At 45.5% G+C, this 24,495-nt stretch overlaps 1 protein-coding gene across 8 annotated transcripts; it reads right to left on the bottom strand.

Moving 5' to 3' along the window:
- Positions 1–497: 497 nt before the first annotated feature.
- Positions 498–20,620, bottom strand: ARMCX4 (armadillo repeat containing X-linked 4). 8 transcript variants are annotated; one of them, XR_016019987.1, is made up of 7 exons: positions 20,458–20,620; positions 19,904–20,032; positions 19,061–19,150; positions 18,644–18,700; positions 18,247–18,338; positions 7,715–7,900; positions 498–1,670 (listed from the first exon to the last, which is right to left on the bottom strand). XR_016019987.1 is itself a non-coding variant. In XM_074323967.2 (7 exons), the coding sequence occupies exon 7, from the start codon at positions 17,743–17,745 to the stop codon at positions 10,432–10,434; it is 7,314 nt and encodes a 2,437-aa protein (XP_074180068.2). In that variant the 5' UTR covers positions 17,746–17,889; positions 18,247–18,338; positions 18,644–18,700; positions 19,061–19,150; positions 19,364–19,442; positions 19,904–20,032; positions 20,458–20,604; the 3' UTR covers positions 7,856–10,431. The 8 variants fall into 8 exon arrangements, 7 of the variants coding, with proteins under 7 accessions (XP_074180068.2, XP_074180070.2, XP_074180067.2 ...); XM_074323967.2 differs by lacking the exon at positions 498–1,670 and adding an exon at positions 19,364–19,442 and having other exon boundaries at positions 7,856–17,889; positions 20,458–20,604; XM_074323969.2 differs by lacking the exons at positions 498–1,670; positions 19,904–20,032 and adding an exon at positions 19,364–19,442 and having other exon boundaries at positions 7,856–17,889; positions 20,458–20,606.
- Positions 20,621–24,495: the final 3,875 nt, after the last annotated feature.

The following is a 24,495-nucleotide window of genomic DNA, read 5'->3' as shown; positions in this document are numbered from 1 at the left end:
CTCTCTCTCTCTCTCTCTCTCTGTCTTATTAAAGACACATGGGTGTCTGTGTCACATGGGATCTGGTGCACATTGTTCGCTCCATGCAACTCTTAACCCAAGACATTTGCACTTTGACTAACGCTATTCAGGCTCCAGGAAAATGCTTCTCCACATCTGTTTCCCTATATCCTCTAAACAAAAGGCAACTGTGTCCAAATGCTATGAAGATTTGTGTATTGTGCCACCGCGAACATAGAGACAGACATTATTTAAACTACAGGGAAGATTCCAGCAGTGGAAGCACTTAGGGAAGAGGAAAAAACAAGCTAACTTGTCAAAATCTTCTTCCAAGATATATGAATGCAATAGGTTTTTGCTTAACAACTTTCATTTCCCAGTAGTGTCCATTTTCTTACTTGTCTTTCTTTTCCAGTTTGTGCTTCCACAGGTCACTTGATGTCCTATGACCAGGCATTCCATCTCTAGCAAAAGTTGAACATGGAGGCTAAAGAATATTTAACAATATTAAACAACTCATATTACTCTTGATTTTAAGATGATAGATAGATAGATAGATAGATAGATAGATAGATAGATAGATAGATAGATAGATAGATAGACATAACATGTGTAAAGCATTGTCAAAGAATGGATTCCCCAGGAAGCAGATTCTGGGACAAAACTAGAGTATAGGAGGTTTATTAGGGAGTGTTCCTGGGATCAAAACTTGTGGAAGGAAAGGGAGAAAGAAGCAGGAATGAAAAGAGGAAGAAATCAAATTTCAGTGCACTATCAATTGAATGCCTCAGCATACCCTGTAGGGAATGCTGAAGATAGGATGAAACTTCCAAGCTATCTCAAGTAGGAGCAAGAGAGCCGAGTGTTATACACAGCATAAATGAGTCATTGGATGTGGGCCACCCTGAGAATGAGATGTGATCTTGAACAAGACAACTCTTAGCTGATGTAACCCTGAAGGGGGCTAACAGCCAAGGGCTCTCTGATGGCAACATTCCTAATAACTGAAATAATAAGGCCTTTATTGCCTTTATTGGGCAGGGCATTGCAGTACCATATCCACTACAGTCCAAACCGTGTGCCTCCAAGATCCACTTCATATAAGTTCTGGGATTGGCTCTTGCAGGGCCTCTCTTCCTAGGGGAAATTTAGGACAAACTACAGCCCCCAACACTGCAGCTGGTATCAAAGTTGCAAATGATTGTCTCCCTCTCTCACTATCAATCACAGATCCTCATCACTCTTCGGGTCTTGGTGGTTTACCTGGTGGTATGACCCAGACACTCAGTCCTGATCACCAAGGCTTTCTCAGACTGTAGTTGCTACCCTTGCTGACACCCACTTACCAAGCTCACCAATCTGTGAACAATACTTGCATTTTCCTTTTCAGTTAGCTTGTCAAAAGAGATCCCCCATGAGGCCACAGGTATAAGGTGAGTGAAAAATACTAGTGCTCCATTAATGGATATCATGGAGGATCAGATGCTTGTGCCCTCCAGTCCTGCTTGTGCTTGATCCTGTGTGTAAATCTTCCATCTTGTTGCTGGGCTTGCCCACCCGTCTATCTTGGTGGATCTAACAGAACTCAGCTCACCATGGGCAGTTCTGGATGCATGGTCACTGGATGTCCTATGGCCAGGCATTCCATCTCTACAGTAGCATCTCAGGAGCTGTTTTTAAAAAGATAAATGGTTCTCCACTGCATGTGGCATAGCTTTGCTCCAGAATCTAAGTTCTGGACTAAGCTGTGACTTTCCCACTGGGGTTTACCAAAAACTCCAAATGGCATCTTCCGCAACACAGATACCTCTAATACCTTACAGTCTATCTATTGTATGGGTCAAGTGGCAGGACTGCTTAAAACCACAGCCTGGGGCCTTCTCTTGCTCTAGGCCCCACTCAAAGCTGGCAGCATTTTGTGTCACCAAGTATATAGGTAGAGAAATTCCAGGTGTGAAATGTGTTGCTTCCAGAACCCAATGAAGCCTACCGAATGTTGAACTTCCTTCTTAGTGGGGAAGGTGAAAAGTGCAATAATTTGTCCTTTATTTTGGACGGAATCTCCTGGCATACCCCAGACCATTCAACCCCTAAAAACTGTACTTAATGTAGCCAGCCCCTGGATCTTTGTAGGGTTTATGCCCCATCCTCTGGAGTACATGTGTCTTACCAAGGCCTCTAATGTGCTAGCCACTTCTTACTCATTTTGGTCCAATTATCATGATGTCATCAACATAATGGACTAGTATTATATTCAGATGGTCCAGATCTCTTCAGATTATATCATGACAGAGAACAGGATAGTTAGTACAGACTCCAGAAAAAAAATACTAAATGTATACTGTTGTCCAGTCTATGTAAATATGAACTTTTTCTGATAGGGATAGAAAAAACACATTTTTTAAATCAATAGCTGATTACTAGGTATGTCAGGCCATGTCATCCTGCTCTAGCAAAGATATCGTATGTGACACGGCAACTGCACTTATGTTACTATTTGGTTGAGTTTGCAATAGTCTACTGTCATCTACCAGGATATGTCCATGTTTCCAGGGGCCCAAACTGGTCATTAAATTGAGATATGATGCGGAAGACATCCCAGCACACTTTAGGTCTTTAAAGGTGGCACTAACTTCTGCCATCCTCCTTGAGATGCCATGGGTTTTCATTTACAATCTCAGCCAAGAAAAGAAAGGGCAGTTTCAGAAACTTCCACTTGCCCTTCTTAATTACAATTACTCCACAGGCCAAGGAACAAATATGGGGTTTCTACCAATTATCAAAATGTCTTTTCACATTATATATTTAAAGACCAGGAAAATAACCACTGTGTGGGTCTGTAGACCCAGTGGAGCCACTGTGAAACTAACATAGGCTGGAAGCCCACTTAATACTGGATTCCTATCTGCCCCTATTCTAACGGGGGGGGGGAACACAATGATATTTTAGGCCTCTTTGTATCAATATCAACTCATAACCAGTGTCCATCAGTCCTCAAGATATTTGTGTATTCCTCTTTCCCCAGCAGACCGTTACCTGGGTACATGGAAGGACTGGAGGAATCTTTACTATGCATATGTTGTAGGCTTTTTCTTCCTGGGCACACAGCTTTTCCTTCAAACAGTGCACTCTGGATCAAAAACTGACTTAGGGAATATCAACATGGTGCAGTAGGAAAATGCTGTACTTACCTTCTCTCACAATCACATCAAAATTACAGCTAAACTACAAAAAAAAAAAAAAAAAAAAAAAAAAACCATCATTGGGAATAGCCTAAAATCTTGCTGAACCGAAATCCTATAACTAAAGATGTGCAGAAAAAGCCACCTCGAGACTGGTAGGAAGGGCAGAGACATGGAACAGGCTGGTCCCATACCTGCACGTGACCGTTAAAGATCCAGAGGGATAATTCAGCTGTAGAGGTCCCTCCCACCCCTCAGAGGAACAAGAGGTCCCAGACTCACCCCAGCCCAGGGTTGTAGTGCTAGGAAGAGAAGTCCCCATAATTTCTGGTTGTGAAAACCAGCGGAGATTGCGACTGAGTGAGATGAAGGGAGGCTGCACTCCCAGGCTCTCCTCTTAAAGAGACCGTGCGGACTTACCCACCAACAGAATCACTCACTTTGAGCTCTAATGCTGGGGTAGAAGCTGGAAAGGAGGCGGGACATATGGTGGGGAACTGAGTTGTCTGGCTTGGGATGGGGGCTGGAGAGGCAGCTTTCTCCTGGACTGAGAAGCCGGCAGAGGCCATTGTTTCTCTGTTGAGCCCTGCCCCTTCCTGGAGTGCAGGCACAGGCTGCCGCCATATCTGAGTTTCTGCTGTTTGTTTACCACACCCTGTCAATTGGAGACCCCTCCCCACCCAACTTTCAGGCACACCCAGTCCACTTCCAGTGGCTTTTTTGTACAAACCACCTGCCTTAGCTCAGGCTGTAGACTTTCCAAGGGTCTCTCAAAGCTTCATGGAACCCAGACAAGCAGCATTTGGCTTGAGTGTGTACCTCTGGCTGAGCAGCCTTAAGCTCAGCAGGAGCGGCAGCCAGTATTGGTTCACAGCTTGGCCTCTCAAGGCTCATCCAAGCATGACATGGGCAGCAGCCATCTGCAAATTTCTTGGTGGCTCCTGCTGGATAGCCCTGGGTGGGGCATGGGCTGCAGCTGAACTTGACATATACCACATCCCTTCCAAGGTGGTCCTGGGGCTGTTGCCCCCAGTGGCCAGCTTCAAAAGGAACTGGAGCATCACCCAGCTGCCTCCAAGAATGACACATCCAAGGGGTGATTGGGCCGGCACCAGAGTCCTGCTGAGGCAGATACTTCTCTGTAAGGTCAGCCCCTGCATAACAACTCTTCCACTGTAGTCAAGGCCAGTCCTCACAACCAGTGAGCCCAAGGGTCAGTCCCTTCCATTGATGTGCAATTATCAACCAAGGCTCGACTACAAGAGGAGGGCACCCACAACCCACACAAGGGACACACCTGGAGTGCGTGGCTCAGGTGACCAGAAAGACTGTACCACTGAGGTCCACAGCACACCAACTACATAAGGCCACTCTTCTAAGACCAGAAGACATACGAGCCCTACCTCATACCTAGAAACAAACACAGGGAGGCAACCAAAATGGGGAAACAAAGAAACATGCCCCAGATGAAAGAACAGAACAAAGTTCCAGAAAAATAACTAAACAAAATGGAGACAAGCAATCTATCAGATACAGAGTTTCAAACACTGGTTATAAGGATGCTCAATTATCTCAGGAAGAACTTTAACAAAGAGATAGAAAACATAAAAATGGAGATAGAAAACATGGAAAAGAACGAGTAAGAAATAAAGGATACAGTAACAGAAGTGGAGAATACATGACAGGGAATCAACAGTAGATTAGATGAAACAGAGGATCAAACCAGCAATGTAGAAAATAAAGTAACCGAAAACACCCAAGCAGAACAGCAAAAAGAAAAAAGAATCCAAAAAATTGAGGAGCATTTAAGGGGCCTCTGGGACAATATCAAGCATAGCAATATTCACATTATAGGGGTACCAAAAGGAGAAGAGAGAGAGCAAGGAATTGAAAACCTATTTGAAGAAGTAATGACAGAAAACTTCCCTAACCTGGTGAAGGAAATAGTTATACAAGCCCAGGAAGTGCAGAGAGTCCCAAAAAGATGAACCAAAGAGGCCAACACCAAGACATCATAATTAAAATACCAATGCTTATAGACAAAGAGAGAATCTTAAAAGCAGCAAGAGAAAATCAGTTAGTTACCTACAAGGGAGCCCCCATAAGACTGTCAGCTGATTTCTCAACAGAAACTTTGCAGGCCAGAAGAGATCGGCAGGAAGTATTCAAAGCAAGGACCTATAATCAAGATTACTCTGCCCAGCAAAGCTATCATTTAGAATCAAAGGACAGATAAAGAGCTTCCCAGACAAGAAAAAGCTAAAGGAGTTTATCACCACCATACCAGTATTACAAGGAATCTTAGAGGGACTTCTTTAAGATGGGAGAGGGTTAATGATGGGTGAAAAGGGAAAGATATTAAGAAGTACAAATTGGCTGTTACACAGTAGTCATGGGGATGTAGGGTCAAGCATAAAGAATATAGTCAATAATATTGTAATAACTATGTATGGTGTCAGATAGGTGTTAGATCTATCATGGTGATAGATGGGAATGGGGTTGGATGCAGGGTGAAAAATGTGAAGGTATTAAGAAATCCAAATTGGTAGTTACAAAATAATCACGAGGATGTAAAGTATAGGAATATAATTAATAATATGGCAATAACTATGTATAGGGCCAGGTGGTACTAGTTAGGGGGATCACTTCTTAAATTATATAAATGTCTAACCACTATGCTGTACACTTGAAACTAATATAAAATAATATTGAACGTCAACTCTAATTGAAAATTTTAAAGGGGGGGGAAGATCAATTATATTGTGATAGCATAGTACAGTGTCAGATGGTTGCTGGACTTATGGTGATCACTTCTTTAGCATAGGGAATAAAATCAATAATATGGTAATAACACTGTATAGATCTAGGTGGGTACTGTTTAATAACTATGATGTACACCTGAAACTAATATAACATTGTATGTTAGCTGTATTTTAATTAAAAAATATTTTTTTAAAAAAACTGACTTAGGGCCAGAAGGTGAGCAAGGGATTATGACTTTTTATTGAGACACCTTCCTCAGACTCCTGAACATATTAAATTTCTTTTGATTGCACGGATTGAGTACAGATTGTTGGCTGCCAATTTTCCTTAGGGTGCTGTTATATTGACTACTCATCTTCTATTGATTACCTCTTAACCATCTATTTAGTAGGGGTACTGTATTCTATTAACCATCTCCTCAGCTCTCTGCAGGTCAGATCTCCCTGCTGTCCATTATGGTATTTTCATCCACGTGACTTCTGACAGTTAAGTAAATCATCCTCTATTGCTTCAGAGCCATCACTGTTTCTATCAGTCATTCTCATCCTATAACATCCTCTCCTTCTCTGAGCTCTGGCCTTCAAAAGCTAGCCACCACTGAACTTCTCAGTGATGCTGGTGATCCTCTCACCAGTGCATTCCTTATAGGGTGTGCCCTTTGGGTCTTCCTGCAGAACATGGTTCTCTGGAGTATTTCCTGGCTTATATAGCATATTAATTCTATCATTCCCACTCCCCTGAGCCTTTAATCCCTTCTCCCACCATCTGCTATGACAGCTCTGGCATTTATACCTCACTCAATGTGGGCCACTGTATTTTTGCATACTTTGAGGAGTCATTCTAGTGTGAGTTCACATGATCTCCTGGGGTCTTTCCCAGGGTGATAGATATTGTATTTTGAGACAGAACTCCTAAATCAATTAATTCACCCTTAGTCAATTTTATATTCTAGCTCCCCTGATCAGTCCCATGCTTATTCCCTTAGCACCTGCTAGTACTTGCTGGCTAGGTCCTGCAGCTCTTTCTTTGGGCATTCTCTTTTCTTCCTTATCAGGCCTAGCACATCCCCAGAGATGTGGCAGCTGTCTGCTGGCAGCTATGCTATGCCATAGCCCTAGATATAGGCCCAATGGACAGAATGGGAGGTGGGGACAGATTCTGAGGGAAACACGTTATCTTACAGGGGAAAGGGGTTTGCATGTTCAGGCAAGGTGAGGCAGTACCCCTTAATAAAAAGAAGTGGGATACTTCTGAATGTTCAGGGAGTTTAGGGAAATCTGCGGACACAAGATTTTTAGGGACATCAATCAACATGTCATCATCTCATGTGTCAGGGTCTCATTCCTTCCAAGCAGGGCATAGCAGACTTGTCTTGGTTGGGATTTTAACTTTCTTTGAAGCTTGCTTCCAATAAGTCCTGGGCCTGGTTCTCAAATTTCTTTACCTCTACCTGGAAAAGGTGAGGGCTTCTTTATATGCTCTGAATGAAGCCCTCTCTGACTTTCTCACATAGCTTTTAATTTTCATTAATTTCATTCAGCTTTTCTTTTTTCTTTCTTTCTTTCTGGAGGTCAATCAAGCTTAGCAATAGCCACCCAATTTTCTGGACTTCCTTATATTTAATATTTCCCACATATTTCTCAAAATTCTGCTATATGGTAGCAATTAATGCATTCTCTTCCACCAGTGCCCCCCCCCCATTTCATCATCAGTGAAAGCTGTAACAATTCCTCTGCCACCTGTTTCAGGTGCCTCTCTATTCCACCTACCACCAATGACTGAGTCCTCATTGCCAGCTGAGCAGTAGGTGATCCATCTCCAAAATTAAATCACAATGTATGCTTTCCTCACTGCTTCTCATACCAACTGTTATAGGCTGGCTTCCTGGAGAGCAGACTCAGAGACAGAGATCAGCATGAAGGGCTTTTATTAGGGAATGTTCTTGGGATCAACACCTGTGGACAGGAAAAGAAAAAAGTAGGATTGGACATAGGGAGAAATTAAGCTAACCAATTTGGGGCAAGAAGGCAATGTTGATCAGTCATTGCATGTGAAGTACCCCAGGAGTGGGGTATGACCTTGGGGGAGGTGGCTCTCCAGCTGAGGAAATTCCTGAAGAGGGCTGACAGCTGAGGGCTGTCTGCTGGAAGCACTCCTAGCAACTGAAATAATAAACTCTTTATTCCTGAAGGGGGATTAAGGCAGCAGATTGCACAATCCACCACAAGTGTGATATCATTTTTTCCATTAGAAAGTTGGTAGCCATTGGATGCTAGAATAGAGAACAGTTTCAGTTTCTTAAAAAGTTAGTAAGATTTAAATTTTCAAACATTTACACACACATTTACAGCTTTATTTAAATAATATTTATTTGAAAATTTAGTTTATACCTTCCAAATACTCAGACTTAAATATGTGAGCATCCATTTATACTTTTGCTCTAGGCTTCTGAAATGCTACTTACAGCCTGGCTTAGCCTGAACTCACTGTTTCCATTTGGTAAATTATGCAAAATATCCTGGTTTATTATATAAAAATCAGAAAATTCAGATGAGTTCAACACAGATAAAATCACTTATTAATCTAACACCCACAGGAAACTATTAACATTCTTAGAGTATACATCAGAGTTCTTACACAGAGATAATTTAAATATATATTTTTCTTCATTAAAAAGTATAAGATGTGTTTTCACAGCCTATTTTCCCACTTAAGATTGTATGCTGAGTCCTTTACAAATAAATAAGCATAGATGTTGCAACAACTATGCATAGTGCCAGGTGGGTACTAGACTAATCAGGGGATCACTGCATGAATTATAAAAATGTCTAACCACTATGCTGTACACCTGAAACTAATTTGAAATAATATTGAATGTCAACTGTAACTGAAAAAATATATTTTTAAAAATTAATGTAGCTGCACATCAACATTTCTAAGAGCTGCATAATGTTTCAATGTGTAGACATACCCTAATTTGTTTAGCCAGGTGCCTATTTTGAAACATTTGAGTCATTCACAATTTTTCACTCTTCAAAATGATGTGAAGCCTTGTACAAGCTAATTATTTGGTTATTTCCTCAGGATAAATTTCTACAAGTGGAATTACTGGGTCAAAGAGCATGCACATCTTAAAGGCTGCTAAAACATGTGTCCAAATGGGCCTTGTACCAGTGTATGCTCCCACCAGCACAGTTGGAGTGCGCCCCCCTCACCACACTCTGGGGTGGGAGAGAGGTGGATCTTCTCCAGTATGGATGCCAACAGCCCTCTTGATGGTTCCATAAAGATCCTGGCCCAGCCGGCCTTATAAAAGAAATCTGATAGAAGTGCTGAAAATTATTCTTTCTTCTATTATATTTTCTTATTTCCAAATAGTAACTAGTGTATTCACTTACATAGATACCAGAGTTGGCCAAGAAAGAGGATGTTTTCCTATCAAATGCCCTCAGAACTCTAAAATAAAACTGTCCCTCTCCGTATGCCCCCAGAATGGATTCCAACATTTCTTCATTCAAAGGGTCTCTCACTTCCTTCCTTACCATTCCCATGATCAGCAGTGAAATTTCACGCCTTTATCATCTTGCACTTGGACGATGGTAATAACTTCCTAACCAGTGTTCCAATCTCCAGTGGCCATCCCCAACTCTGACCCATCTTGCACACAAATCAGCTGTATCGTTTTCCTTTCATCCTGTCATTCCTGTGGTTACGAAAGGTTTTGGTGTCTTCCAGGGGTGGATGGAGTAATATGCAGGCACCTCAGTTTAGCAATCAGGGATCCTCCATGAATGGGACACACCCCAAATGCTGGACTGTATTTCCCATCACTCTCCTTCCCACACTTTGCACTCCAGGCAGGTCAGCCTCCTCTCTGGAGCAGGATTCCCACCTCCATGCCTTTCTTCCCACCACTCTTTCTTCCTCCAATGCCCTTGTGCCCCGTTTTTAACCCATCCTTCAAGCCCAGCTTACTTAAGTGCCCCTCCTCTGTAAAACTTTCTCTGAACACTGTTGCCTGCAGAAGTTTCTGCCCTGATGGGAAGGGTCTGGCTATGTCAGACACTTCTGGTTTTGTTAGTATTTTTTCCCCATACATCTTGCTGTTTCAAAAAGATCATAAACTCAAGGACAAAGACATGTCTTTTTTCTGCTTAAAACACACAACTTTATTGATGAGAAAAATAAAACCTCAAATGTATAAACATAAGTCCCCACAAAGGACCAAAGATTACCTTACTTATGAAGAATCAATTTAGTTTCTGCTCATGAAGCATACTAAAATTATCTCAATCCAGACAAGGTAAAAATCAGCGTATGTATTTTCAGTAAAAGTTTGAATTCATTTGGTGTTCCTAAAACAGTCCAGCTATAGACCATCATAAGTAACATCAGTCTCAAAGTTATAATGCAATTTACAAAGTGCATTACCCCCAGGCTGCAAAACCAAAATATTACTCAGATTTGTTTGGAAACATACAACTAATCAGAGTTTACTTAACAACAGCTCAACTTTTTCTTTCACCTCAGGGTCATTGTATTCTGCTGCTAAGACTCGAAGTTTCTTGGCACATGCTTTAGGTCGTTGGAATACAAAATAAAGGGAATTTTTACTGAACTTGTCCTGGGTAAACACTCTTGCTCTTCTTTTAAAATGGTAATTTATATTTTCAAATAGTGAAAGAGCATTAAGAATGTTCTCTTTTGTCTCTTTCTTGCTAAAGATATTAATCAGTGATGTTGGTGCATTGGCTATGAGCAAGTCTTTTGTCATAGATGGATTTTTAGAGAAATTCAAAAGCATTCCCAAAATATGGTCTTTAGTTTCTCCACTTCCCACAGTTAACAAACGAAGAAATTCTGAAATGTAATTTGTAACCATATGCTGATATTCACTAATAATAGTCAGGTGCTTTATCAGTCTTAGTCCAGCCAGCTGCACATTTGAATTCAAAGGGTAGGTGACCGTGTCTTCACAGACTTGGTTCAAGTATGTTTTAACCTTCCTATGATTTTCAGCAGCCACCGAGATGTTATTCAGTGCATTTAAAGCCTTCTGCCTAACACTGGGATGGGGATTACTAAGCAAGCTTTCAATAATTGAGATTCTACCTGCATTACGAATGACTTCGTGGGAAAATGGATAATCAGGACTGTTATATAGAGCATTATTGGCTATTTCATGAATAGAAGGATCTTCAGTCATTTCAATCATGCAAATGAGTTTTTCAAGCTCTTGTGGATCCATATTAGCTTTGTGTTTGCAGCGGCAAGCCCAGGGCTGAGTTTTCTCCCCAGACCTGATCTGCTTTCTGAGCTCATCTTCAGGTGGTAAGGAGAACTCATTTTGGTATGGAAACTTCATTTCTGTCCAAATCATGGCTCCTGCCCACGACCCCATTCCTGCCCCAGGAACCATGGATGGATATGTGCCCCTTGACTCAGATGACTTTTTGGCTTTAGCCTTAGGTGCAGATTTGTCTTCACTTCTGTTTTCATTACCATCCCGGAAACAAGACCTTACATTGACTCCACCAGCAGCCTCAAGCTTATCCTTGGTGTTGGCCTTAGCTCCAACACCACCCTCAAAACTGACATTTTCCTCACTCTTAGATCTGTATTCATTACTATTCTCACTCTCAGCCCAAAACAAAGACCTTAAACTGATCTCCTCAATATCAGGGCTAGATGCTCTACTTAGCTCATCCTCATCTATATCCTCAGCCAAAGCCCAGGACCCCATGCCAGGCTCTTCCCCAGCCCCAAGTCTAGACCCTGTAGTGGTTGCATCTCCATCCCAAAGCCAAGACTCCTTCCTGGCCTCAGCTCCAGCCTCAGCCCCCACACAGGAATCCATAAAGGACTCCTCTTCAGATCTCATCCAGGACCCAATACTGGCCTTGTCCTCAGTCCCAAATCTGGAACTAATGATGCCCTTTTCCTCAGCCCCTGATCTAGATTCTATACTGGGTTCATTTTCACCTCCAGGCCTGGTCACAATACCAGCTTCTTCTCCTCTCCAGAACAAGGACCCTGTATTAGCATGACCCCCAGCCCTAAACCAGTATTCCTTGTTGGCCTCCATCCCAGCACTGACCTTGGACCTTCGACTGGCCTGGTCCCCTGCCATAGGCCAAGACCCTACACTTGCCTGGTTCTCAGGCTCCAGCCTAGACCCAGTCCAGGATTTGCCACCAGCTTGATCTCCAGTCTCAGCCCGGGAGCCTCCTCCACTGGCCTGATCCTTAAATCTAGGTTTGGAATAGCTACCTGCCTGATCTCTAGCCCCAACCCAGGACCTTCCACTGGCCTGACACCCAGTGCCAGCCCAGGACTCACCACTGGACTGGTCTGTGGACCCTGGCTTAGACCCTCCAACAGCCTGGCCATCAGCTCCAGCCCAAAACCCTCTTTCATTGGCCTGACTTCCACTGCAAGCACAGAACCATCCATTGGACTGATCCTCAGGCCCCTGTGTGGACCCTCCACTGGCTTGGTCCCCAGTGCTAGCCCAGGAATCTCTAATGGACTGGTCCCTGGGCCCTAGCCTAGAACCTCCACCAGCCTGGCCTCCATTGTCAGGCCAGGACCCTCTTCCATTGGCCTGATCTTCAAATCTAGTGTTTGTTTCACCACCAGCCTCATCCCCAGGTCTGGTCCAGGACCCTCCTTTGGCCTGGGCCATAACCCCAACAAAGAACCCTTCACTGGCTTGATCCCCAGAGTCAGGCCAGGATTGTCCACTAGACTGGTTCTCAGGCCCCAACCTGGACCCTCCACCAGCCTGGACACCGGCCCCAGACAAAGACCCTTCTTCACTGACCTGATCCTCAGATCTAGGCTTGGACCCACCACCAGAATGATCACCAGTCCTAACCCAGGACCCCTCATTAGCCTGGTCCACAACCCCAACCAAGAATCCTCTACTGGCCTGGTTCCCAGCCCTAGCCCAGGACCTTCCACTGGACTGCTCCTCAGACCCCAGCCTAGACCCTCCACTGCCCTGGCCACCAGCACCAGCCCAGGATACATTTTCACTGGTCTGATTATCAAATCTAGGCTTGGATCCATCACCAACTGGATCACCAGTCCCAAACCAGGACCCTCCGTTAGCCTGAATCCCAGCCCCATCCCGGGACCTCCCACTGGCCTGTTCTTGAGCCCCAGCCCAAGACTCTCCATTGACCTCATTCTCAGCCATAGTCCAGGACCCTCCAAAGGCCTCTTCCCCAGCCCAGGACACCCCACTGGCCTGGCCCCCAGACCAGGAACCCTCACTGGCCTGACCTCCAGTCCAGCATTCCCCAATAGCCTGGTTCCCACTGCCAGCCCAAGACCCCCCACTGACCTGGTTCTCAGCTCCAGTCCAGGACCCTGCAATGGCCTTATCCCCAGCCCAGGACCCTTCACTGGCATGATTCCCATCCCAGAGCCCCCTGCTGGCCTGGTCTCCAACTTCAGCCCAGGATCTAATACCAACCTCATTCTCAGCCATAGCCCCAGGACAGGACTTAATGTCAGTCTCATCACAAGCCCCTGCCCAGGACCTAATACCAGACTTCTCACTAGCCCCACTCCAAGACTCAATACTGGCTTCAATCTCATCATCAGCCCAGGACATGCTATTCTCCCAGTATCCATCCCTAGCCTGAAACCTAAATTTGATCCATCGCTCAGAAGCAATCCAATCTTCAATACCAATTCCACTCCAGTAATAGTCATGGACCTCAGGCTGAGTCTTTCTGTAGGCCTGAGTGCTGGTCCCACCCTCACTCTCAGGAGTGGGTATGGCCTCAGCCTTGGGATTTGCATAGACAGCACCTTGCTCTGTGGCTTCTGCCTCAGACTTGGGTACAGCCTTGCCCTTTGCACCAAGCAAGGTCTTACTCTGGGAATGGGCCATTGATTGAGGCTCACTGTAGTCCATTGTATCTGTACTGGCCTCTATCTTAGACTCAGCATTGGGTTTGCCCCTGATCTTACTCCTGGCACCAAGCAAGGCCACACCCTGGGAACTGTCCATGGCCTGGGGCTGAGCAGAGCTTGTTTTATCTGCTCCAGCCTCTGACTTGGACACAATATTGGGATTATCCTTGGTCAGACACCTGGCAACAAGCAAGGGCTCACCCTGAGAATTGGTCACAGCTTTGGGCTGAGCAAAGTCTGTTGTATCTGCCCTGGCCTCTGCCTTAGACATAGCATTAGGTTTGTCCCTGACCTTATGTTTGGCACCACACAAGGCCTCACTCTGAGAATTGGCCACAGCCTGGGGCTGGGCAGAGCCTGTTGCATCTGGCCCAGCCACTGCCTTAGACACACTGGGATTGCCCTTGACTTTCTTCCTGGCACCAGGCAAGGCTTCACCCGGGGAATTGGCCACAGCCTGGGGCTGGGCAGAGCCTGTTGCATCTGGCTCAGTCTCTGCTTTACACATAGCATTGGGATTGCCCCTGACTTTATTCCTGGTTCCAGGCAAGGCATCACCTTGGGAATTTGACACCTCCTGGGGCTGGGCAGAGCCCATTGTATCTGCTACAGTCTCTACTTTAGACACAGCATTGGGATCGCCCTTGACCTTATTCTTAGTACCAGGCAAGGCCTCTCTCTGAGAATTGACCACCGCCTGGGGCTGAGCAGAGCCTGTTGCATCTGCCCTGGCCTCTGCCTTAGACACAGCATTGGGATTACCCTTAACCTTACTCCTGGTACCAGGCAAGGCTTCACCTTGAGAACTGGCCACAGCCTGGGGCTGGGCAGAGCCTGTTGCATCTGGCCCAGCCCTTGCCTTAGACACAGCATTGGGATTGCCCTTGACCTTATTTTTGGCACCAGGCAAGGCCTCACCCTGGGAATTGGCCACAGCCTGAGGATGGGCAGAGCCTGTTACATCTGGCTCAGCCCGTTCTTTAGACACATTGGGATTGCCCTTGACTTTCTTCCTGGCACCAGGCAAGGCTTCACCCAGGGAATTGGCCACAGCCTGGGGTAGAGCAGAGCCTGTTGCATCTGGCCCGGTCCCTGCCTTACACATAGTATTGGGATTGCCCCTGACTTTATTCCTGGTTCCAGGCAAGGCATCACCTTGGGAATTTGACACCACCTGGGGCTGGGCAGAGCCTGTTACATCTGTCCCAGTCCCTGCCTTAGATACATTGGGATTGCCCTTGACTTTCTTCCTGGCACCGGGCAAGGCTTCACCTGGGGAATTGGCCACAGCCTGGGACTGGGCAGAGCCTGTTACATCTGGCTCAGCCCGTTCTTTAGACACATTGGGATTGCCCTTGACTTTCTTCCTGGCACCAGGCAAGGCTTCACCCAGGGAATTGGCCACAGCCTGGGGTAGAGCAGAGCCTGTTGCATCTGGCCCAGTCCCTGCCTTACATATAGTATTGGGATTGCCCCTGACTTTATTCCTGGTTCCAGGCAAGGCATCACCTTGGGAATTTGACACCACCTGGGGCTGGGCAGAGCCTGTTACATCTGTCCCAGTCCCTGCCTTAGATACATTGGGATTGCCCTTGACTTTCTTCCTGGCACCGGGCAAGGCTTCACCTGGGGAATTGGCCACAGCCTGGGACTGGGCAGAGCCTGTTACATCTGGCTCAGCCCATTCTTTAGACACATTGGGATTGCCCTTGACTTTCTTCCTGGCACCAGGCAAGGCTTCACCCAGGGAATTGGCCACAGCCTGGGGTAGAGCAGAGCCTGTTGCATCTGGCCCAGTCCCTGCCTTACACATAGTATTGGGATTGCCCCTGACTTTATTCCTGGTTCCAGGCAAGGCATCACCTTGGGAATTTGACACCACCTGGGGCTGGGCAGAGCCTGTTACATCTGTCCCAGTCCCTGCCTTAGATACATTGGGATTGCCCTTGACTTTCTTCCTGGCACCGGGCAAGGCTTCACCTGGGGAATTGGCCACAGCCTGGGACTGGGCAGAGCCTTTTGCATCTGGTCCAGCCCTTGCCTTAGACACAGCATTGGGATTGCCTCGGACTTTTTTCTGAGCACCAGATAAGGTTTCATCCTGGGTGCTAGCCATAGCCTGAGGCTGACCACAGGCCCTCAGTTCTGCCTTAGCTCCTGCCTTAGATATGGCATGAGGATCTTCACTGGTATCAACCCTGGAATCAGGCAAAACATCCGCTTGTGTCTTGGCCCCAGCCTGAGGCTGTGCACGGGTTTTCATGTCTGTCCCGACCCCTGTCTTACATTTGCCTTTGGCTTTGCTTCTAGCCTTACCTCTAGCACTAGATAAAGCCTCAACCTGGCTCTTGGCAGAAGCCTGAGACTGTGCCTTTGTATCTGTCCCAGCCCCTTCCTTAGCCATGGTGTTGGCATTGCCCTTAGCCTTAATCTTGCCATCGGGGAAGGCATCAACTTGGACACTGGCCAAAGGCTGGGGCTGTGTATAGGATAACATGTCTGTCTCAGCTCCCACCTTAGACATGGCATTGGGATTGTCTCTGGTCTTAACCCTGGAATCAGGCAAGGCCTCAACCTGGGAACTGACTTTCAAGTTTGCCTTGTCCCCTGTTTTAGATACAGCATTGGAATTACCTCTACCCTTAACCCTGGTATCAGGCATAGTCTCAGGCTGAGCAACAGACTTCATGTCAGCTCCAATCATTGACCTAGATGTCATGATATTGGTATTTCCCCTGTCATCAACCTTGGCACCAGACATTGCCTCAGGCTGTTTCTTGGCCATAGTCTGAGGTTGTGTAGCTCTCATATCTGCCTCTGCCCCTGCCTTACACATGGTATTGGTATTACCCCCAGCATCAACACTTGCCCCAGTCCTGAACTCAGCTTGGGCCTTGGTTACAATCTGAGGCTGGGCAGAAGCCCTCTTGTCTGCCCCAGACCCTGCCCTAGACACAGTTTTGCAATTTCCCTTGGCTTCAACCCCAGCATGAGGCATGTCGTTAACCTGGATCTTGGCCACAGCCTGAGATGATACACAGGACCTCATATTTACTCCAGCTTCTGCCCTGGACATGGTATTAAGATTTCCCTTAGCATCAACTGTGGTATGAGACCTGGCCTCAGACTGAGTCTTGGCCACACTCACAGTCTCTTCCAGGGCTCTTGCTTTGGTCTCAGCCATAATTCCCATCTTGTTTATGGCACTCATCTTGGCCACTTCCCTGGTCGCTGCCAAGGCCTCATTCTGTGTCACCAGTACTCTGTTCATCTCTTTCTCTTTTTCAGCCAATATACAAGCTTCCACTTTTGTCTGAGTCATTGCTTCTTTCTTGGTCCCTACCCTGGCAACCAGTCCCCAAGCTTTAGCCTTGGTCTGGGTCACTGCCTCTTTCTTGACTACTCTCCCAGTCTCAGAGTCAGTTTGGGTCACTGCCTCTTTCATGGCCACTTCCTTGGCTTTGACTTTGGCCTCAGCCAGAGTCTCTGTCTCTGTCACGACCACTGTTTTGACCTCAGATTGGGCCTCTGCTTCTGCCCCAGCCATTGCCTTAGACTGAGAGTTGGTTTTGGGTTTGGCTCTAGAAGTGGCCTTAGTCTCTACTTCAGCCCCAGCCCCATCTCCCATTCCAGTTTCTGCTCCAGTTTTGGCCTTGGGCCTAGTCTCAATCTCTGTCTCAGTCATGGCTTCATTCATGGCCAAGGTCTGGTTCTGTAGCCCAGCCACAGTCTCCATCTTGACTCTAGACCCATTGCTGGCAAGTCTCCTCACACTCTGGGCTGTTCCCCTGGTTAATCTGTAAATGTAGTAGCAAGTACCAGCCCAGATCACCAGTCCTGCAGTCACCCAGCCCACTTCCTGAAGGCGACCCATGTAACCACTCAGCTGAAGGCACGAACAAGGTACAGGGGTACTCAGTTGGGCTAGGGAAAAAGGGTGTTAGATTTGGATGTAAGCCTGTGAGGGTGTTGGTCTTCAGCCACTCAAAGGCCACTACAGCTGCCACTGGAGGTAGACCTAGAAGTGGAGGAAGGAAATGGACTAAAATTTCTCATCTAATTCTGTGCATCATACAGATAGATAAACAGAAGGACAGGAAAATGCAGAAATGATGTGCTTGGTGGGTGAAGAGGATCATTAGCAAACTCTCTCTCCATCCCTTTTATTTTATCCCCTCCCCATTTCCCCCAGTACCCAACAATTTTCCCCCAAGGAATTTCCATACACATTTCCTTATACCAAAAAAAAAATGGTGGAAAAGATAGTGGGAGGACTCACTATGACTGGGAGAGACTGAGAAGGCCTCAGAAGACCTTGATTTTTACTGGACCTACTCGGGCTACCATTCCCACAGGTCCCCACCCTCATACCAACCTGTATTAATCCAAGGCAGTTTCCTCCTCTTTCTTTTTCTTGGTTGCTGATACACCTTAAAATAGATCTATAAACTCATGAGATCTATGGACCTAGAGACAGACAGACAGACAGAGAGATGGAAGGACAGATGAAAGTAGATATTTTGTTCTTGATGTGACAGGCATATTAATTAACTACTTCTTTATCACCTGCATTTCAACCCTCTCCCTGTACCAAAATATAGGTGAGGGTGTGGGGTAAGTGACAGGGATGGTGGGAAAGGTGGCTGGGAAAGGGAGAAGCTAAAGATCCTCCAGACTGGACACTGACCCTACTGGATACACACTGGCCTCCACCAACCCACCCTTGAGGTCTACCCAGGCAGTCCCCATCCCTCTTACCAGTCTATACTGACCAGGGCAATTTCCTCTTTGTTTCTTTTCTTCCAGTTATTTCAAGCCCTGAAGCAGACCTACAGGCAGATTTATGGACAAGTAAACAAACAGGAGGTAATAGAGACTGAATCCTTCATAGAACAGACAAGCACCCTGATCCCTGACCCCAGTACTTGCCTTGCCAGAGCCCAGGTCCAGTCTGCTAATGTGTCACATCTCGTGGCACCCCACCCAAGTCTTCTCTTTTCAGTCACACTCCAGCCTACTCTTACCCAAATATTCGTACTGTTTCCTGTACTGAAGTCAGTACGGGGTGTGGTAACACTGTGGAAATCTGGCAGAATGTAGGAGAGGCAGAAGTACCATCTACTGAGACCCTCTCAAGTCTCAGCCATCTCTGGTGCCACCCTCTCTTGTCATCCCCAGGCACTGCCTACCTTCACACCAACTTCCATGGTTTCAGGCCAGTCTCCCCCTTTCCCTTGCTTCCAGTGGTAAAGAGCCCTACTGTAGGTGTATGAGAAGACCTAGGAACAGAGAAAAGGGGGAAGGTGAATGTTGAGTGCTTGTGACATCCCAGCATCTAAGGCATGGGTCCCAGTACCTGCCTTACTTGATTTAGAGACCCATTCCCTGGCAAGTAGACCCTGACACTTCCCCAACACTGAAATGGGCAGGGTGGAAAAGAGAGGCAGGAAAAATAAAACGGGAGAAACACAGGCAAAATATTTTAAAACCACCTGTAGGATTCTAGGACTTCTCCCAAATGTCCATCATTTCCTTCACCAAGATGCTCAGACAGGCAGGGTATCTGGAGAACTGGAGGACAGCAAGAAAGATAGAGGTCCCCAGATCCCATACTCTAGAATCACAGCCTACAGTCCTCTACTTCCCCTTAAACCCACCTCTAGGAGTCTCCAGCAGTAGAAGAGACAAGGTGTGGGGGAAGGCTTTTGCTTCTGCAAAATCACTATCCATCCCCTACAAAGGCTCTCTTTCGAAAAAAAAAATTGAAATGTTCTTCAATACAACAATTTATATCTTCTCAATATTATCTAAAGTGCAAACAAAAGCATCCATAAAAAAGTTTGCTATCTTTATTGGTCTTCAGCATACAATTTAAGTTACAAATTATAAGCTTGGTAAGTAAACACAGTTTAGGGAAAGTCCCCTAGCTAGTCCCACCCCATATTCCAACCAGATAGTGGCGCCTAAATTCCTGTCATACATAATTCACATACAACGGGCGGTCCACAGACATTGCCCACGCTCGCACTAACCTCCACAGGTCCTGTGCAGTTTTCTCCACTCCTTCTTCCCTCACCTCGCCACAAACTATGCCACACCAAAAGTAAAGGCACTGAATGCTTGGACCAGCACCGAGGACACAGATCCCAATATTAGCCTGTCTGGATTCAGGAACCTGGTTATCAAACGCCCTCCCAACATTCCAATACCCCACCCCCACCAACCGTCCAGTCACTAAGGCCCACCATTTTATTTTCTCTGAGAACGCCACCGTGGCGTGTCCCTTCCACTGAAATGAGCAGGAAGCTGCGCAGACGTGTGCGGTCAGTAATTAGAGTAAAGGAGGAAGGGACATCTCAATCTCTGTATTTCCCTCTTGAGACACTCCCCTTCCCACCCTCCTGCCCCCCCCGCCGCCACCAGCCACCCTGTCAAAGTCCACGGTTCTCCTGCAGGGGGAAGGGGGCTCAGGAGAATCAGCGAAAGCTCCTGGCACTTGACCTCGCTTGGTCCCTCACCCCCGGATCCGTTAAGGGGGTTGGGGGGCGGCTGCTGCCCTGGCCTCCGCCCGGCCTCCTGCCCTTACCTGCTCGGCTTTCCCCCGGCCCGATGCCAGCCCGCCGTGCGCAGGGCAGCGGGCAGCTGGTACCCAGACAGGAGTGACGACTGCACCGAAGGCTGCGTCGCTCTGCAGCTCCCGGTCACGTGAGGGCCCCGCGTCACCAACGAGCGCTCCCTACCCCTCCCAGGGCCCGCGAGGAGTTCGACCGACCCTCCCCCCAACTCCGCCTGCAGAACTCCCCCTCCCCGCGTCCCTGCGCGGGACCCCAGCGTGCACCTCCCTGTCACTCAGCCCAGTCCTCTCCAATTGGAGGGCCCACAAGTGGCTTCACCACCCTGCGGTTGGGGTTTGCTCCTCTCTGGTTACCTGGGAGGGTCTACATCCCCCAACCACCTCCAGTCTTGGGCTCCAGCCTTTTCTGCTGTCTTTTTGAAGAATCCTCTCTCTCTTAGGCTATTAGACCAATGCTCCCCATCGGGTACTTTGCTGTACCAAAATTGTCTTAGGGAAGGGATGTCAGGAAAGAAGCAGAGAGTGCAAGGGAAAGCCTTAACTTTCTTTTTATGCAACTTTTTTTTCTTTTTAACATTACATTCATTGTTTTTGTAAGCCGGAAACGCAGTCAAGCAATTTTCATTTGACATTAAAAATGAGGTCGTAAAAATAACAAGACTCATTTGTTTACATTATTTTTGCGCCACATTACAAAATGTTTTCTAGTTGCTATAAACTATATCACAGCTTTCAAAACAGACTAGTAATTCTTGACATTTTAAATACAAAATTTTCCTAAACAATGTGATTTATAAATTAATCTTTGGAAACACATTCAGTTTTCTACTCTTGGCAATTTTCCACAAGCGATTTACAATACAACCTTTTGAAGTTCTGGCTGAACTTATGATCTTGTGTCAGGTGTCTGAGAATTTCTTCATAGATGACTCCTGGACAATTGAATGAAGACCCAGCTCCTGATGAACCCAGTGCCTGCTAACTAGAGACTTCCCAGATTAACCTGTTTTCCGTCCCAGGGGTTTTGTTTTATTTGTGTTTTACATAAGCATGTGGTCAAATCAGTCTCATCACACCCTGGAAAGGGCCAACTGTTATCCCACTGATGGAAATGAGGCTTAGCAGGTGGACTTTTCATTTAATCACGACCCTGGTGATATCTCTGGTATCTGTCATTCATGTGCCGTGTCACCGTAACAGCAGCTAGTGTTCAGCATCTTTTAGTGGAGACAGTGGTAAAAGTCTGTGGGTGTCTGGAAATCACTGCAACACGCGTGAGATCCATGTCATTTTTTCCTCACAAAAAGCAGTTTACAGGATCCCAAGCAGTTGCCAGGAGAAAGAGTCTTTTTCATTCCCTGCCTTCTGTTATATTTTCACTGCACCACCTATACAAACCCCTCAGAATAATCCCAGAACTCAGGGACAAAGTATGCAGAAGTTAGTCCCCAGACATCCAGCTGTACCGACTGGGGATTCATATTCTAAATATAGACCCTTCGGGCAGCCTCTTTCTTTGAACGTTGAAATATGACACCCCAGCAGGAAGTGCTGCATGTGAGAGGCCTCTGTGTGGGGGAAGGCCCCTCTCGGAGGGGAGCCAGCAAGCCCAGAGTGCCATAGAACCGGAACGGCTTTTCAGAACTCAATTGCTGAATAACCAACTTATGTTCTCCATCAAAGGGAATGATTCAGAAATTGATTACACAAACATTTAAAACTTTAGCAAAGTAAGAAACAAACAAAAAAACCCATAAGCATAGGATGTCAAATAGCTAATTTGTAATAATCTAGAAACTTTTGCACATCATTAATAATAAAATAATAAACAACCTCCCAAAAATGTGTCACAAACATTAATAGATTTGTGGACAGAAAAGAGATACAAATAACTGATAAACATATGAAAAAAATGCTCAATTTCAAAGAAATACAAATCAAAACAACCATGTTTTACCATGTTTCAGCTAGGAGTTGGTCAAAATTTAGAAATTTGATGATATTGTTCACTGGTTAGTGGGAAAATGGGCATTTCCACACTTTGTTGGAGGGAGATACTCTGAAGCAATCTTTTTCAGGAGGGCAATTTGGCAAAAGCTATCAAATGATAAATATAATATCCCCAAATTCTTTGACCCAGCAATTCTATTCCTAGGAATTTAGCCAGCCTATATACCTATACAGTTTCACAAAGATATATGAGGTCTACAATTAAGTTCCCAAACTCATCCTAGAAAAAGTGCTACATACCTCATTGCTGAATATCACTACAGTCACCTCGAAGTACTCCCCTGGGGAAGCTATGCACTGATGGCAGCACCTAGTTCACCCTTCAAAGCAATTTTGGAATTCTTTCTGGAATGGCCATCAGAGCTGTTGTCCTATTACACTTGATGTCCTGAATGTCATCAAAATGTTTTCCTTTCAATATTTCCTTTATCTTTGGGTAAAGAAAGGAGTCATTGGGGGCCAGATCAGGTGAGTAGGGAGGATGTTCCAATACAGTTATTTGTTTTCTGGCTAAAAATTCCCTCACAGACAGTGCCCTGTGAGCTGGTGCATTGTCATGATGCTAAAGCTATGAATTGTTGGCGAAAAGTTCAGGTAGTTTTTAATCTAACTTTTTCACACAGCCTTTTCAGCACTTCCAAATAGTAAACTTGGTTAGCTGTTTGTCCAGTTGGTACAAATTCATAATGAATAATCCCTCTGATATATAAAAAATTAGAACATCATTTTGACTCTTGATGTGGACTGAAGGAACTTTTCTGGTCGTGGAGAATTGGCTGACTTACGTTGTGCACTTTGACGCTTTGTTTCAGGGTCATACTGATACACCCATGTTTCATCACCAGTGATAACACGGCCCAAAACATCACCTTACTTCTCCAAAAGGTCTTCGCAAACTTTGACTCTCCTTTGTTTTGTTCATCCATGAGCTCTTTTGGGACTATTTTTGCACACACCTTTCTCATGCCAAGATTTTCAGTTAAGATTTTCGTAACTATTTCTGTATCGATGTTTACTTGGTCTGCTATGCTTCTCACAGTCAGCTGACGATTTTGATGCACAATTCGACGAATTTTTGCAATGTTTTTGTCAGTTCTGCTTGTTACTGGTGACCCTGACCTCTCTTCATCAGTGACATGTTCTCTTCCCTCAGATAAACTTTTAGTCCATTCACTGCCGTTTTCTTCATTGCATTATCCCCATAAACTTGGACTAACGTCCCTGATTTCACTTCCACTCTTGCCAAGTTTAACAAGAAATTTAATATTTACTTCTTGCTCTAATTCAAGCTCAGACATTTTCATGTCGGCACACAAAAACATGCAACAATAATGAACGCCACTCAGCAAGACACTGACACACATTGGCATGAACACAGCTGTGAGACACAGATATGCCAAGTTTATGAAACCTTACTGAGCTGTTTGTACAGTGCTGCCAATGTAAGCATACTGTGGCAAGTTCGTGAACTTAATTGTCATGCCTCGTATACAGAGGGTGCCAAAAAAATGTATATGCATTTTAAGAAAGGAAAACTGTATTAAAATTGTAACACTCAATATATACCAATAACAAAAGGTGAATACAAGTGACTTTTGACTTCTGCAATTACAAGAGGTGTTCAAAGTGGTTACCATCAGCGTCCAGACACTTCTGATTATGGCAAACTACTGCTTGAGTGACGTTGACCAAAGTGTCCACTTGTATACCAGTACCCCCGGTATATACTAGGATATCTATCATAGTGCTTGTAAAGGTTAAAAAAAAACTGAAGCAGCATAAAATGTCCATCAATAAGGGAAAGATTAAATACATTATGTTAAATTTATACAATATAGTTGATTTAAAAATGATTTAGCTCTGTATATCTTGAACGAAAGACACTTAGGGTATTTTATTATTTGCTGTTTAATTTCTGTAACTGCACACAAATTCCTCAAGAATAGTATAAAATTCGAATGGGGGATACATTCCAAGACCCCCAGTGGATGCCTGAAATCTCAGATCGTACGGAACCCTATATATGCTATGTTTTTCCCC

The sequence above is a fragment of the Rhinolophus sinicus genome, chromosome 18, assembly GCF_057876585.1.
Source record: "Rhinolophus sinicus isolate RSI-liver-muscle chromosome 18, RSI-T2T, whole genome shotgun sequence".
In the NCBI taxonomy this organism is placed as follows: Eukaryota; Metazoa; Chordata; class Mammalia; order Chiroptera; family Rhinolophidae; genus Rhinolophus; species Rhinolophus sinicus.
Note: the sequence above shows the minus strand (reverse complement) of the source record. Positions and strands in the feature narration are given on the sequence as shown.

What these genes read in the sequence shown, in the direction of transcription:
- ARMCX4 (XM_074323964.2), bottom strand. Translation starts at nt 17,745, where the DNA reads ATGGGTCGCCTTCAGGAAGTGGGCTGGGTGACTGCAGGACTGGTGATC.